Below are 14,431 nucleotides of genomic sequence, written 5' to 3'. Positions count from 1 at the left end.
AGCAAACCAGGCAGCACCATTTTTTTTATTTTTATGATATCCAGGGGCATACGTCAACACAGGCATAATTGACAAACGACGCATTTGTGTTTAGTCTGCCAGATCAGAGACAGTAGGGATGACCAGGGATTTTCTCTTGGTAAGCGCTAGAATTGGACTATTGTCCTGTCCTGCTAAGCATTCAAACTGTAATGAGTACTTTTGGGTGTCAGGGAAAATGTATGGAGTAAAAAGTACATGATTTTCTTTAGTAAAAGGTGTCAAAAATATAAATAGTAAAGTAGAGTACAGATACCCAAAAAAACTACTTAAGTAGTACTTTATAAAGTATTTTTACTTAAGTACTTTACACCACTGATTAAACCACATGGATCTGGAAATCTGGATTGCCAAGAAAGTGTGTATTTTTCAGTAGAGTAGTATCCCATCTGTCCAGTAGGTGGCAGGTGAGTCATTTACTATGGCTTGACAAACTAATCTTGTTGGCCTTCCAGTCTCTTCACAGATCAGTTCATCAGTATGCCAAGAGGTGGGAACAGAATAATCCAGCAGGTAAAAAGTTAATTGTTTATACTGTAGACACTTTTCCAAAATACACTTTTCCAAAAGACATTCACTAAACATTAATATACTTACAGTACCAGTCAAAAGTTTGGACACACCTACTCATTCAAGGGTTTTTCTTTATTTGTACTATTTTCTACATTGTAGAATAATAGTGAAGACATCAAAACTATGAAATAACACATATGGAATTGTGTAGTAACAAAAAAAGTGTTAAACAAATCAAAAATATTTTAGATTCTTCAAAGTAGCCACCCTTTGCCTTGATGTTAGCTTTGCACACTCTTGGCATTCTCTCAACCAGCTTCATGAGGAATGCCTTTCCAACAGTTTTGAAGGAGTTCCCACATATGCTGAGCACTTGTTGGCTGCTTTTCGTTAACTCTGGTCCAACTCATCCCAAACCATCTCAATTGGGTTGAGGTCAGGTGACTGTGGAGGCTAGGTCATCTGATGCAGCACTCCATCACTCTCTTTCGTCAAATAGCCCTTACACAGCCTGGAGGTGTGTTTTGGGTCATTGTCCTGTTGAAAAACAAATGATAGTCCCACTAAGCGCAAACCAGATGGGATGGCGTATCACTGCAGAATGCTGTGGTAGCCATGCTGGTTAAGTGTGCCTTGAGTTCTAAATATTTCACAGACAGTGTCGCCAGCAAAGCACCCCCACGCCATCACACCTCCTCCTCCATGCTTCACGGTGGGAACCACACATGCGGAGATCATCCGTTCACCTGCTCTGCGTCTCACAAAGACACGGCGGTTGGAACCAAAAATCTCAAGTTTGGACTCCTCAGACCAAAGGACAGATTTCCACCGGTCTAATGTCCATTGCTCGTGTTTCTTGGCCCAAGCAAGTCTCTTCTTATTATTGGTGTCCTTTAGTAGTGGTTTCTTTGCAGCAATTCGACCATGAAGGCCTGATTCATGCAGTCTCCTCTGAACAGTTGATGTTGAGATGTGCTGTTACTTGAACTCTGTGAAGCTTTTATTTGGGCTGCAATCTGAGGTGTAGTTAACTCTAATGAACTTATCCTCTGCAGCAGAGGTAACTCTGGGTCTTCCTTTCCTGTGGCAGTCCTCATGAGAGCCAGTTTCATCATAGCTCTTGATGTTTTGAGACTGCGCTTGAAGAAACGTTCAAAGTTCTTGAAATTTTCCGTATTGACTGACCTTCTTGTCTTAAAGTAATTATGGACTGTCGTTTCTCTTTGCTTATTTGAGCTGTTCTTGCAATAATATGGACTTGGTCTTTTACCAAATAGGGCTATCTATATTCTGTATACCACCCCTACCTTGTCACAACACAACTGATTGGCTCAAACGCATTAAGAAGGAAAGAAATTCCACATATTCACTTTTAACAAGGCACACCTGTTAATTGACATGAATTCCAGGTGACTATCTCATGAAGCTGGTTGAGAGAATGCCAAGAGTGTGCAAAGCTGTCATTACATTTACATTTTAGTCATTTAGCAGACGCTCTTATCCAGAGCGACTTACAGTTAGTGAGTGCATACATTATTATTTTTTGTAATTTTTTTCATACTGGCCCCCCGTGGGAATCGAACCCACAACCCTGGCGTTGCAAACGCCATGCTCTACCAACTGAGCTACATCCCTGCCGGCCATTCCCTCCCATACCCTGGACGATGTTGGGCCAATTGTGCGCCGCCCCATGGGTCTCCCGGTCGCGGCCGGCTACGACAGAGCCTGGATTTCGAACCAGGATCTCTAGCGGCACAGCTAGTATATTAATTACACTGTAATATTTTCATACCATCTGATCCAGGTAGGAATTTTCTGAATGACAGTCAAGTGAGGAACAGCTACTGTGATGGCACACGCGATGCAACAACAGCCCAAGTGCTGCGCCACTCGGGAGACAAGGCAAAGGGTGGCTACTTTGAAGAATCTCAAATATAAAATAGATGTTTATTTGTTTAACACTTTTGTTTGGTTACTACATGATTCCATATCTGTTATTTCATAGTTTTGATTTCTTCACTATTATTCTACAATGTAGAAAATAGTAAAAATAAAGCAAAACCCTGGAATAAGTAGGTTTATCAAACCTTTGACTGGTATTGTATGTTGTCTGGATATCCTGTTTATCGTCTGTCTGTGTATTGTTGCAGCACCATTTCACTGAGTCATATTCCTGTACATGCAAATATATTTGGCGAATAAAGGTGATTTGTTTGTCTGTCCATCTGTCCGTCCGCCCACCCGTCTGTCTGTGTCTGTCGGTCTGTCTGTCTATCTGCGTGTATCTGTCTGACTGGGCATACGTATTGAACAGGAGTCAGGAGAGTGCAGGGAGTCTCTGTCTTGTCTCCTGGCGACCGCCTGATGAGAGCAAACCTCCTGTCTGTGAGGCTCAGAATACAATGTGAAGGCAGTCACACACGCTGGCACGGTCGGCAGTCAGAGGAAAAACTCCCTGCAGCTGATTTGTTCTGTACACACTACTGTGGGTGTTAGGTCTTGAATAAAATCACTCTTATAGTCTGTTTTGGGGGGAATATAAGAAAGACAAAAAAAACTTGTTTTACTGCTCATCATATAAGGAAAGTTATGATTCCATTCATATTTTAATCTTTATGTTCCTCAGTCTTGACACCACATCAAGAAACAAAGCATTACGCATGTCTCTAATCTGAGCTTCACAGCGTTTACGCAGCAATGGATATTGCTGTTGCATGTTTACTAAAGCTATTTGTCTGCTGTCTGATCACACTCACTGTGGAGTGTGGGGGGATGGGCTTTGGGGAATCAGTGTGTATGTGGGGTGGGGTGGTGGGGGGGGGGGGGGTGTATAGATGAGCGAGGGAGAACACCAGGAATTGCGTGAGCGTCTAAGAAGGGAAAATAAGGTGTATGGTTGAGGGAGGGAGGTGACGTGATATGGACGTATGAAGCAACATCAGGAAGCATGGTTGAGGGGGGAGGTGACGTGGTATGGATGTATGAAGCAACATCAGGGAGTATAGTTGAGGGGGGAGGGGTCGACAGTGAAGAACCCAACAACAACAGAAAGAGGTGGGGGGAGGAGGATAGAACAGTAGATGTTAGGGAGTGGGCTGGACAGAAATATACATGGGAAATCATGAAGGAAAGCGTTGATAAGGGGATAGATTATATTAAAAAGGAGATGCTCCGTTGAAAAATTCTCTAAGATGAATTAGAATCTGAAATGGCAGCATATTCCCTATAAAGTGCTATGGGCCCTGGTCAAAAGTAGTGCACTATAAAGGGAATAGGGGTGCCATTTGGGACACAGACCTAGAGTGAACATGATAATGAATATGATAACAATGACATAAAGACACAACCCTCTACTAATCAATGCCAGGGGAACTGTGCCTAGATCAGCACTCTTACTCTGAGACACTTTTTGAATAAGGACCCAGGAGTTTTTCTTGATCAGGCCACATGGTCATAAAAGACTCCAGGCCCTAATCATTTGCTGTACAGCTTACAGCCTGCCACACAATTAACTGACTCTGTTGCCACAGGGTTTGCTTCCATATCAACTATAGTAAACGCTCCTCAGCTGCAACAGGTAATTGTGCTCTGCTCTCTTCAGACTCCGGTAAGTGATCGACCATCGCGTCAGGCACACACACGCACAAACTATTGATTGGAAGCCAACCAATCAGATGCCCAGCATGACGTCTGGGGTAGATGGTGCTTCCTGTTGCTCCCTCACAGAGGGACAATAGCCTGTAAATTCTGGCCACTGTGACTTTTACTGCCTCTCGTTACATGCTGTGCCTACATACAGTATCAGTCGTGTGCCACAGGCTGGCTTGCACAGGCAGGTAGCTCTGTGTATGTCCCACATGGCACCATATTCCCTATATAGTGCACTACTTTGACCAGAATCCTATGGGTCATGGTCAAAGTAGTGCAATAAAAAGGGAATTGTGTGCCATTTGAGATGCAGCCTGTGTCTTATTGCCTTGTGTCTAGTCTACTCCAAAGGTTAATGTGGCATGAGGTTGTAATATTATTTCATCAATAGCTATAATAACGTACAGGCCTCAGGCTCCATGTGAAGCACAGTGGTGTCCTACAGTCTGATAATACAGCACAAGGGTCATGTTCATTAGAGCAGGCAACGTTTCAAAACATTTTGCAATAGTCCCATCCTGTTTGTCTGTTTTTGTAAGTTTAGTGCCTAAATGTACACCAGGGAGTAAGTAGCCTAAGCTTCCTCTCCAATATATTAGTCTGCTGTGATTTATAGTGTGCTTGATAGTACCATGTACTCAGTAAACATCTAATTGCTTTTTTAACAGCCTGTACAGAGGGCTTAGGCTATCCTGATTGCCAGTCTGTTTAGCTTACATTCCACTCCTTGTACTCCATGTCTTTGGCACATGAACTAGGCTAGGCTGGGGCTGGCTTGGGAGGTAGACCACAGAGAGAGATGTGTCAATACCTGACTGTCATTATTTCTCTGCAGCCCCTCCCTCCCTAATGACATCTCTTCATAAATCAGTGATATTGACAGGTTCTGATTCCAATAAAATTATGTCTATAGAGCAGGAGCAAACCAACTAAAGTGAGTGAGAATTACTTTGTTTGGCTAAAGGGTTTATGTCCCAATTCTCTGCCTTCTATAAAATGTGTATATCGTTAAATTACTTGAATTGGCTGTTTAATCAATTGCATTGTGGTTAACAAGTATCTAGATATTTTCCCCATTGGTTAGTTTCGCTGAGGGTGGGGTCTCGTTTGGTTCCATCGAACTGCCATCTGTGGTATTTTATTTGAGTTTGTACAAGAAGATTCTATCATGGAAGTACAAATCGGGCGAAGCAGAGCTGGAACATAAAATAAACCTAGGGTTAAATATCAGGCGATTCAGAAACTATGAATGGTCATACATGTGGTCAGTCTGCGCGCGTCAGATCAGTGTGGACACCGATTTCTCTCCGGTTCGGAACACTCAAGCTGGCTGTCACACGGAGTGAGCGCTACAGCTCCAAGTGAACATTTTGATCCTGTGTCACCCATAGTCAACACGTAACCTACGTCTCAGCTCCTTGGAGAGGAGAGAGGAGCGAGCAACGCGCAGTGGTCAGGCGGTATGACCAGAGGACCCGCCGCAGCCGTGACGCTCTCCAGGTGTGTGTAGACGGGGTTCTGTGGAATAATATGAAGCGCCATGGCGTGGTGTGACCGAGGGGTTCAAACACTGCTGGCTACCGTTGGGGCTTTCGCCGCTTTCAGCCTCATGACCATAGCCATCGGGACGGACTACTGGCTGTACTCACGGGCGTACCTATGCAACGCAACCAATGCCAGTACTGATGACTCCCAGTCACAACCCAAGAAGGCAAGGGGAGATCTTACGCACTCCGGGCTGTGGAGAATCTGTTGTATTGAAGGTAAGGCAAGTAGAAATAGGCTACTCTTTCTTTTATACTTTGGTCATGTGAAGTCATGTTGAGTTCATGTGGAGAACGGGTGCTGATGGGTAGCCTAATATATTAAAAACAAGAAAGGGGAAAAAGTATTTGACTTTATGTTACATATTTGGGAGAAGAATGATCAAGATAATTGTCTGTCTTATAGAGGGCGTTATTTTGTTTTTACAATCTGTATTGGCTCCTCTTCGCTAAGAGAGAGGAAGAGACTCCGTCAAAGGGTGCGTTTTTACGCGCGCCAAACAAGGTGAGACTAAATAGGGTAGTCTTAAATAAGGACTGTTTGGCAGTGATTTGAGTTATACAGGATTGCAATGTTCTGAGCATGACAAACACACTAAAAGCAGCAGGTGTTGGCCGTAATAATTATCTAGTTTAAATACAGGGAATATGTTTATATCAGAAACGGCGCTATAATTCTATGAGTGGATTATGGGCGATAATGGAGAAAACAAGTTTATCAACACACTTGTTAAAAAAGTTTATAAATCACTGACAGTGTAGGTTGATATTTTCACGACACTGTTGCTGTTTACAAAACTAAAAGACGCTCTGAGGACCTGTGAGTCCTCTCAATGGAGACTGCTGCGCAAGCAGCCAGTCAGGAGAAGATGCACTAGCACGAGCCCTGCCTTCATTCACGTCTTTATTGTATTTGAGGCTGTTGCTTGGCAACGTCTCTGTAATTGCTATGGAAACATGAGACTAGGTTTAAAAAATAAAGACTAATCTGTACAGAGATCTCATTGTCCAAGCAAAGTAAAATATGATGTTCTTATGCCATTAATGGTGTACAAATGCATATATTTTCTATAGGTATAGCTAGACATCCTTGCTTAATGTAGTTTTATGTGAAGTATTATGATATGACGTCTTGTGTAGGCCAGAGCCAATAGGCCTACATGGCTCGTAGTCTAATTGGTCAGAGGCAGAGGCAAGGGAAGCAATACATTACCATTCATCCACTGCTGTTAGCCTTTTAGAACAATTGCAATTACCGTATTGGTCCGAATATAAGACGGCCTTTTTTCCCCTCGAAATAGGTCCAAAAAAGTCGGGTCGTCTTATATTCGGGGTCTAGTATTCAGAGCGCAGTTTCTCTTCTTCGGCGCTCCCTTTAAATGTCAATACACATTCGCGGGCACAGATGGCGCCAAAAATTCGTTCCGGACGGAGGGAAGAGGCGTCCTTAACAACCAGCCCGTTACCGGTGTTTAAAGATGGAAAGACAGGCTGACCATTTAGAGACAAGTGGCTCAAAAGTGGGCCAGGTCAATAAACAACAGCGGAGGAGCTATGATGCCAATTTCAAAATAATGGTTGTCAATAAGGCAGAGTCATCTAACAACTGCCAAGCTGCCAAGACATTCGGGGTCACTGAGTGTAATGTAAGAAGATGGCGAGCAGAAAAACAACGTCTAAAAGATGCTAACAGTCAGCGAAAATCCTTCCGTGGTCCTCAAAGTGGTCGTTTCATTGAGGTTGACCGGAGGGTTTTTGAATATGTCAGGGAAAAAAGAAGTGAGGGAATGCCCATTACCAGAGCTGTCATCCAGGTTAAGGCCCTGGAAATCGCCAGAGAGCTCAACATCACTGGATTTAAAGCCAGCCTCGGCTGGTGTCGTAGGATGATGCGGCGTAATGGACTGTCACTTAGACGGAGAACGAGTTTGGCCCAACGCCTGCCGTCAGACTTCGGAGAGAAGCTGCTTTCGTTTCAGCGCTTTGTTATCAACCTGAGGAAGAAGCACTCCTACCCGCTGGATCAGATCGGCAATGCTGATCAGACACCCGTTTATTTCGACATGCCAACATCGGTGACTGTCAATAGAAAGGGAGAAAAGTCTGTGTTGGTGAAATCAACGGGCAACGAGAAGAGCCGCGTCACTGTCATGTTGACATGTCTCGCTGGTGGCAGCAAACTCCCCCCGTATGTCATTCTTAAGCGTAAGACTGTGCCAAAGGACCCAATGCCAGCTGGCATTATTGTGCGCGCCCAGGAGAAGGGCTGGATGGAGTCGGGGCTTGTAGTGGACTGGCTAAAGGTTGTGTGGGGCGCACGCTACGGGGGACTGAGGAAGAGGAGGAACATGCTCGTTCTGGATGCGTTCCGCGGACATCTGACTGAGCCCGTGAAAAGTCAGGTGCGAGCAATGAACGGGGATCTTGTGATCATACCAGGGGGAATGACAAGCCAGCTACAGGTGTTGGACGTAGTTGTGAACAAGCCTTTCAAGGATAACCTGCGAAAAAAATACACAGAGTGGCTCCTGTCTGGCAACCACGCACTCACACCGACCGGGAAAATACAGAAGCCGTCAGTCCGTCTACTGTGTGAATGGATCCTGCATGCATGGGATGCTATTCCCTCACAGAGCATCATCGATGGCTTTAAAAAATGTTGCATCTCAAATGCATTGGACGGCAGCGAGGACGACGTGCTTTGGGAGGAGCCGGTGGAAGCGGAGCAGCTGGGGAGCGATGACAGCGAGAGCGAACACAGCGGGGCAGAGGACGTGTGTGAGGGATAGAGAGACATCGGAGGAGAAGTTTGGCGAATTTTTGTTAAGTTTAGTTAAATGTGTGGCCTGTATTTTCTCTGTTATTTAAAAATGTTGCTTTATTATTGCTTGATATTAATTTTGAATCATACTGTACATAGTTTGCCTTTGTGTTTAATTCACTGTGTTTTTAATATTGTTATTTTAAAATAAAATGAAGTTCTTTGTTCGGCAAATCTAGTCTGCAAATCTGTTTTTCTAAATGTTTGTGTTGAAAAACGGGGGGTCGTCTTATAATCAGGGTCGTCTTATATTCGGACCAATACGGTAAGACTTTTTCGATGTTTAGGTTCTTGCATCAAACTCTACTTGAATCCGGTGTTTGAAAACGTTCCATGACAGTTTGAGGTTATTTAGTGGGTGAAACAAATCTGCTAGAATTGCTGTCCAACAAATCACTGACTTTAAACTGTACTTGTTTAGCTTTTTCAAAGGCTTTGGGCTTTATCCTAGCCTAAAGTTGTCTTATTTCCATGGGACCTTAGAGCTTACCACCCTCTTTTGCAAGTCAAGTGTCCCTTCAGTCAACCCACAGTCACTCCTGATCTCAATGCTGTCAGTAATGGGTTGAGAATACATGTGCTGAGGGGTGTGGATATCACTAGCATGTAGACATGCATAAATTAGCGTGCGTCACTATTCTATAAGCACTTTGTTGTGTTCCAATCACTGGTTCCAATCGCAGACAGAGCATAGCGCTCGAGCAGCTGTCCATGGCGCGTGGTGCTGAACTGCGCAGCCAGAATGTTTGACGTAGACTAAAGCCAGAAATCGTCATCATACAAGATGTTGGCCTCCTTACAGTGAATGTATGTGCTAATAAGTAACACTGTTGAAATTATAAATATGGACTCAATTTTAACACACTATCAATTTGAAAAAGTTTACAAGATTAGCCAGGTTACACGAGCCTTCGGCGGTATAATCCATTTATGTCATCCAAAGGGTAGGCCTATGTCTGTGTCTGTGTGTTCAGCTCCTCATCCAACACAAATGATTCATCTTTCCTGATCTATCCTTGTCCGCTCCACAACACAGACATCCACGACCTGATGCAGGTCATTTTCTGAAAGTCAGGCTTAGCTTGGTCCCTCTCCACGAGGCTTGGACATGCCCAGGGTTCAAGTGTTATCTTTGTAGAGATTAAGAGATATCAGAGATTACAAATGGCATGGCAGCCGGAGTGCAGTATCTCAGATGTAGTTATCACACGGTGCTGTCACTGCATGAGTGTTTTATTGCCCCTACCTGCTGCTTTCTATAGGAAAAGAACAGCTGCAAAAGGTTGATGAGCATGGATGATAGCAGGCCTTTTGATTGGTATAGCTCTTAATAAGATAACAGTGCTTGATGTGTATGATGTAAACGTGTGACTACATTTTCACATACCATTATGACGCCACGCTCCAAAACCTATAAAAGCGCTGCATTGTCCATCAACCATCATAAATCCATCAGACATGGACACCCACATCGACTTAGTTGACTCCGACATGGACACCCACATCGACTTAGTTGACTCCTTGACTCTGTCAATCAAGATGGCTATTGAAATGGAAAAGAGAGTGAAGTCTCGATAATTAACTGAGCTTTTGAAACGAGTCGTGGCAACCGCCCAAGGAGTGAGCCTTCGACCTGAGGCTGGGGATTGGAGCCCCATTCCCAATACTACCACTGCGGATAAACTCGCTCCAAAAACCATTCAGAACCTTGAGACCCAGCCGGGCTCAGGTGATTTCCACGTGACTACTGCTTCGGCCATCGACTGTGACCTCGCCGCTGCTGCCATTAGTACGACCATTACTCATGGACTCGCCGCGGCCATCGCTTCGTCTTCTGGTAACCATGGCACCGCCGCAGCAGCTGCCAAGACCTCAGAGACCCTTGAGATCATTGAGACCCCTGGAGCGCGTGCAACCAACTCCCAGTCGTTGCAGACATCGGGTTATGATATCAGCGAGCAGATGACATACACGTGGCCTATGGCTGCGGCTGCTATGTGCCACGTCAGGTGTGCTGTAACACATACAGCTAGCTGGGAGATGTATGTGTCACATAAAGACGAGCAAGACAGATACTTATTTTTTCTTACAAGATTTTGTTGTAACCTTTATTTTTACCCATGCATTGTAGCAAAAATAAAAGTCTGAAAAGAGAATACAGTCTCTGTATTTCTTTTTATTTAGGATAGTTTAGTTTAGCCAAGTTTCATTTTTATAATGTAGCCTAGACATTGCCAGCTAAAAGCTGAATGGGGCAGTATGCAGCACTATAAGTAGGCTAAAGAAACCAGAAACCATTAAGTAAAGGAAAAAAGCAAACAAGCATTTCTATGTTTGACTGCTATGTTTGTTTGCTACAGTTCTTGCACATACAGAGGTTCCACAGTTATTGTATATCTGGATAGACTATAAATTGGCCTATCTACAGTACTGTATATCTGAATAGACTATACGTAGACTATCTACAGTACAGTACATTATGGCTAGAAATGCTATTTATTCAGACAATCTTTCTGACATTTAGATCAGAGTGTTTTACAATGCTAATAGTTCAATTTACCACTATCAACACACCAGAAGACATTTGAGTGGACAACTGTCCCTCGGTTGTCATGGGGACAATCATCAGTAGATAAGAAAACAAGAGGACGAGACTCTGCCCAGGCGTTGTTGACGCGTGCCAGATCTTAGAGCAAGCAAGAAAGGCATTTCACTGTACTAGTGCACGTGACAATAACTCTGCTGCTACTCTGTTTATCATATATCCTGATGCCTAGTCACCTTACCCCTATACATATCTACCCCTACCACTCCAGTATCCCTGCACATTGTCAATATGGTATTGGAACTGACCTTGTATATAGCTTACTTACTTTCTCCTGTTCTTCTTATTTCTATTTCTCATGTGTTTTGGTTCTACTTGACTTTTGTATATATTTTTTTTACAGTACTTCTTGATTACTGCATTGTTGGGAAAGAGCAAGCAAGAAAAGTATTTCAATGTAGGCCTACTTGTGACAATATAAACTAAGATTTTTTATAACTAACCCAAGATAGACCAAAGTCTGTCGTTTCCAATGGGAACAAATTAATCATAGTGGGCAGAACAAGCACGGAGGTGGGCAGAGCCAAGGACGAGCTAGTGAGATCCTATTGGCGCTTTCTAGCATTTATTTGCATATTTCCGTAAGGGAACGCCTACTCGGTGCGCGTGTGCAATAACTCAAGCCGCCCTTGCACTCCTTCTAAACAACGCAATTTTTAGAAACTTTGGCAAAGGGTAAAGTCTACAAAACACAGTCCACTCTGTTTGTTAAATATTGTAGTTTTGGAAACAGAAAACTGTATGAAGATCAAATTTTCCATAGATGAGAAATTTAGCAGAATGTCAGCCAAAATCCATCTCGCTCCATTTTCTCCCACTGCTGGCCACTGGGCTTCCTCTAATCACCATATTTGGTAGTGAGTGGAAACGATTTATACATCTGGTGAAATATCTGTCTCATTGTTCTATCTGTGATAAAAACTTGAAACTTGAAAATGCATTCTGGGTAATGCTATTGATAGTGTAGTCAGTGAGAAAAGTTATTTGTCACCTGACCTCACAATCCAAACTCCAGCTCCATGCATTAAGGAGCAAACAGGATATGTGAGATATGCAGCCTCTCTAGGAGTCAGCGGCTGTGACACCAGACAGTAGAAACATATTGTAACACATCTAAAACATGGGGACAGTAAGCACTTGCTGCCCAGTGTTGAAATTAAAGTAGCACATAAGCTAGAGCTATTAGCATGAACACAGCCCACTAATGATGGGGAGATATGCTGGGTTGTGTTCATATTAGCCTCTGTGCTAGTTTGATTTCAGCACTGGACAGCTCATTTCTCAGTGTTCTGCTCAACAAGTGTTCATACTTCACCATGTAGATGAATGGGATAAAAATGTATAAGCAGCATGTAGCCTAGCGGCTTGTTTCATTTCACTAATCATAACTTCAGATTGGTCAATGGTCATCTTTAATTCTATTCCCTTGTGATTGTAATTTCAGAAATTCGTAATTTAGTGCTCTGGAAATTACTATTCCACAAGCACTTTGTGTTCCAATCACTGGTTCCAATCGCAGACAGAGCAGAGAGCTCGAGCGCTGTCCACAGCGTGTGGTGCCAGAAATCTTTGAATACATTTACCAGGCAGAAGAAACACATTTGTCCAGCATCCCTGCCCATCAGCATCCCTGCCCATCTATGCTATTAGCTGTAGCATAGAGTAAGGAGCTGTCCGGTGCTGAAATCAAACCCTTGTGTTTTACATTTTACATTTTAGTCATTTAGCAGACACTCTTATCCAGAGCGACTTACAGTTAGTGAGTGCATACATTTTCATACTGGCCCCCCGTGGGAATCAAACCCACAACCCTGGCGTTACAAACGCCATGCTCTACCAACTGAGCTACACGGGAGGCTTTTGTTAGTTAATTTCAGCGCTGGACAGCTCCTTTCTCACTACAGCGCTCCCAATTAGCTTATTTTGAATCTCGCTTGCCATTCTCAGCATGCTCCACAGGTCTGTAATTAAAATGTGTCAGCCGAAAGGCCACAAGGGTGCTAATTAGCCACCGGGCCCTCACTTCCGCCAGCACTGCCTATCCTCTGTTTTCCTCTCTTTTTATCTCATCTCCCCTCTTTTCCTCTCATCTTTACCTTTTCCTTCCTTCTCCACCTTCCACCTCCTCCCATCCCCTCTTCTCTTCTTCTCTCTTGCATGCTGCCCTCAACTCTGCCCCTCCCCACCCTTCTCCTTCTATTCTCTCCTCTTTGCCTCACTCACTCATAATCTTCTCTCTTCTACACCTCTCTTCTCTTCTTCGCTCTGTCACTCTTCTGTCCACTATGCTGTCCTTCTCTATGGGGCTCTATTGAGCCAATAACGGGACAACACCATGACATTTGAACCCTGATTACTAACTATAGGCCAATGGAGCACAGAATCAGGTGGAGCGATGATGTGATACAAATGACACACGGGTGATATTTCAATCGGTGAAGCGCCACTCAAACTATCATTACTGAATGATTCATTTATTCCTCTATTTAGTTTTGAAGCTCAAACCTAAGAGCCAGCTTATTATGTGGGTGGGCTGGATCTATAAAGTGGCTTCCTCACCTCCTCTCATTCAGTTGTACTGATATGAAAACACAGGTTTGAATGCAAAATGGAGGATGCTTACCGGTGACTTGAATTTAACCTATCCAGTTTTATCACATTGTAGCAGACTGCAGATGCAGGAAAAGAGACAAGGAGAGAAAGCCACTTTAGCCTATTGAGATGCACCCCAGTATTCACGTTGGTGCAGATGAAGACAAGGAGAGGAAGCCACTTTGCACTATTGACTCGCACTCCTAGCGATCCCAGCCTTCAGCACTCCCAGCTGCCTATACCACCATAGAAACAGATTAATATGGCCGCTGGGAGCTGGACCACCCATCACAGAATAATTGTCCCTTCTAGTAATTACATTTCTATGCTACCACCTGAGAGGACCAGGGAACAGTGGTTGGTTGTTTTACAGGCTGGGGAACAGTGTCCTATCTGTTTACAGCTCTATAAAACCAGATTACTCCCCCTGATAGACTCCAACCCACAGCCTCCCTGGCCCCTTTTCATAATGTAATGGTATATGAGGCGGCTGTATAGTGCACTCAGTGAATGTAAGGCTGAGTCCCAAAATGCACCCTATTCCCTATATAGTGCACTATTTTTGACCAGAGCCCTATGGGCCCTGGTCGAAAGTAGTGTAGTAGTTTACTATAAAGGGAATAAGATGCCATTTGGGACTCTGCCTTACATTCACTGAGTGCACTATAC

At 43.8% G+C, this 14,431-nt stretch overlaps 1 protein-coding gene across 1 annotated transcript in view; it reads left to right on the top strand.

Moving 5' to 3' along the window:
* Positions 1-5,740: 5,740 nt before the first annotated feature.
* LOC311103747 (voltage-dependent calcium channel gamma-4 subunit-like) overlaps positions 5,741-14,431 on the top strand; it is a gene marked incomplete at both ends in the record, with an annotated part of 46,862 nt that continues 38,171 nt past the window's right edge. The window contains one exon of the mRNA XM_084145389.1: positions 5,741-5,963. Coding sequence (XP_084001515.1) covers positions 5,741-5,963 — 223 coding nt within the window. The remainder of the gene's footprint in view (positions 5,964-14,431) is intronic.

Source organism: Coregonus lavaretus, assembly GCF_964263955.1.
Source record: "Coregonus lavaretus genome assembly, chromosome: 28".
In the NCBI taxonomy this organism is placed as follows: domain Eukaryota; kingdom Metazoa; phylum Chordata; class Actinopteri; order Salmoniformes; family Salmonidae; genus Coregonus; species Coregonus lavaretus.
The sequence above is the reverse complement of the archived record's forward strand: the minus strand, read 5'-3'. Positions and strand labels throughout refer to the sequence as shown.